Consider the following 2,609-nt stretch of genomic DNA (forward strand, 5'->3'; position numbering starts at 1 on the left):
TATTTTCAGATGGAGCAGCATTTACTACACAGAGCCGTAGTTCACTGAGAAGCTACGCAAACAGCTGTCATTATCGCGAAGGATTTCATAATTGTACGAATATATCGTCTGCGATTTTTATGTTTTTGTGCGTAGCTTGTCAGAGAACTGCGGCTCTGTGTAGTAAATGCTGCTCCATCTGAAAGCAGGTGATGGAGATTTACTACTAATCACAGAACTGTCAGTATAACAGCTTGTAAACAATGTCACGTAACGTCACATTTAACTCCGATTCCGAAAAAGCATATTTGGTGACCATAAACTCATTAGTCAGCTGGAAAAATGAACTCTCGGGAGGGGCATTTTTCTAAATATATGCACCATATAATTATGCTTGAATAAATCCGTCAAGTTTTTATAGCAGTTGCCATTTAAATGTTTATATAAAACAAAAGAATTGGAGTAGAAATATTAATTGCAATTGTAATTGCAACTTTATTATTATAAAAACTTCATTGAGTGTAATTTAAGTGGTTTTATACAAATCAGTTCATTTTTAACCTTCAATATTATAGTAATGTCGTACCAACTGACTCCCTGTATATTTTACAGCATTAGAAAATTTGGCATGTACTGTACCTGATATATATCCTAAATAATTGATATTGAATTGAATCGAATCGCAAGCTTGTTGAATGAGAATCGAATTGAATCGTGAAATTTGTGTCAAAACCCAGCCCTAATATTTTTATCGTCGTAATTTCACATTGAATCTCCAAATTAATGTAGAAACAACATAAAGATATTTTAAATGTTTAAAATATGCAGATTGATTCTTCATTGATATTAATGCCTGTACAGTGTTTTTCTCATGCATAGCTGGTGCTTGATTCATTGATGATGGAGTCAGGCGGGCGTTTTCACTTTTCGTGTTTTTTTAATTCGGGCGTGAGTGTGTTCATGGCAGTTGCTGTTAATCATGTGTTGTCAGATGAATAAGACGATCTCAGAAGATCACAGCAGGTCTTGTTTAATCACAGGTAGTTAAAGACTGAAGAATTTAGATAAATAAACTCTAAAATAAACTGCCTGTGAACGATGCATATTAAAGTAGTGTTCATAAGCAGCTCTGCTTTGTTTACAGCGGTAACCAAGGAAACACTGTATCATTGCTGTCCATAAGCAGCTCTGCTTTGTTTACAGCGGTAACCAAGGAAACACTGTATCATTGCTGTCAGTGGTTGCCTCTAATTTTAAATGGAAAGAGCACAGACAAAACCTTAGTTTGTTTATATGAAGAGATTTATTTTATTTGAGTAACTAATTTGATTTGGGATTTGTTTTAAAATTTAAATTTAGTTTTATTATTTTATTTCACAAAGAAACGTTCAGCAATAGCCTAATAAAAGGACACCTTTTCATTTACTGTATAATGTCTTCAATGTCATTTTGTTTAAAAAAAATCGTGAATCAAATCGAATTGTGAGTTGAGTGAATCGTTACATCCCTACTCTCTTGTTTCATATCTGCAGTAGAGGGCATGGCGTTAAAATATAGACAAACAAACAAGTAGTGCTGTCAAACGATTAATCACATCCAAGATAAAAGTTTTTGTTTACATAATATGTGTGTGTGTGCACAGCAGTACAAACAAGCAAACTCTAGTATGCAGTGTGTAGTGAACTAGTATTGCATTCTGTGCATAACCCCTCTGAATGTGTGTCTTCAGAATGAAAAGAGGCCAGAAGGGAGGTGATAATGCGGAGGAGGGCGGCGGGCCGGGACCCGGGGCCCCTGAGCTCTGTAAGCGGCTCCGGCAGGGCGACTCTGAGGACGGGGCGGTGGACTGGAGGCAGCTGCCCGAGGAGATCCTGCTGCAGATCTTCCAGTACCTGCCTCTGCTGGACCGGGCCTTCGCCTCGCAGGTGTGCCGCGGCTGGAACCAGACCTTCCACATGCCTGAGCTCTGGAGGTGCTTCGAGTTCGAGCTCAACCAGCCCGCCAGCTCCTACCTGAAGGCCACGCATCCGGACCTCATCAAGCAGATCATCAAGCGCCACTCCAACCACCTGCAGTACGTCAGCTTCAAGGTGAGACTGTCGCTCTGTCACTGCGGGGCGATCTAGAAGGTGTCTGAGGGGACGCGTGTTCCTGACGTGTGTGTGTGTGTGTGTGTGTGTGTGTGTGTTCAGGTGGACAGCAGCACTGAATCTGCAGAAGCGGCGTGTGACATCCTCTCTCAGCTGGTCAACTGCTCTCTGAAGACGCTCGGGCTGATCTCCACCGCACGACCCTCCTTCATGGAGCTGCCCAAAGTACGTCTCTCTCACACACACAGACACACACACACACACACACACACACACTCTCTCTCTCTCTCTCTCTATCTCTCTTTCACTCAATTTCAATTTTTCAATTTCAAGTGTGCTTTATTGGCATGACAAAAACTATACATTTGTATTGCCAAAGCAATTGCAGCTGGGCTGCTTACAAATAGTGCACATATGTATTAACAGAAAGAAAAAGAAGAATAATAATAGCAATAATAATATATAAAAAGTATTAAGCTTGTAGTGCAAAATTAATTACTTATGTAAGTATATAAACTAGAAATAAAAATAAAATAAGGG

General features: G+C 39.9%; 1 protein-coding gene across 1 annotated transcript in view; it reads left to right on the forward strand.

Annotated features, from left to right (window-relative positions):
- The first annotated feature begins 1,701 nt into the window (after nucleotides 1–1,701).
- fbxl3b (F-box and leucine-rich repeat protein 3b) overlaps nucleotides 1,702–2,609 on the forward strand; it is a 3,653-nt gene continuing 2,745 nt past the window's right edge. The window contains exons 1-2 of the mRNA XM_016566385.1: nucleotides 1,702–2,069; nucleotides 2,172–2,354. Of these exons, the coding sequence (XP_016421871.1) occupies nucleotides 1,710–2,069; nucleotides 2,172–2,354 (543 nt within the window). The 5' untranslated portion in view covers nucleotides 1,702–1,709. The remainder of the gene's footprint in view (nucleotides 2,070–2,171; nucleotides 2,355–2,609) is intronic.

This window comes from Sinocyclocheilus rhinocerous, unplaced genomic scaffold, assembly GCF_001515625.1.
Source record: "Sinocyclocheilus rhinocerous isolate Xijiao unplaced genomic scaffold, SAMN03320098_v1.1 scaffold3529, whole genome shotgun sequence".
NCBI classification, from domain to species: Eukaryota; Metazoa; Chordata; class Actinopteri; order Cypriniformes; family Cyprinidae; genus Sinocyclocheilus; species Sinocyclocheilus rhinocerous.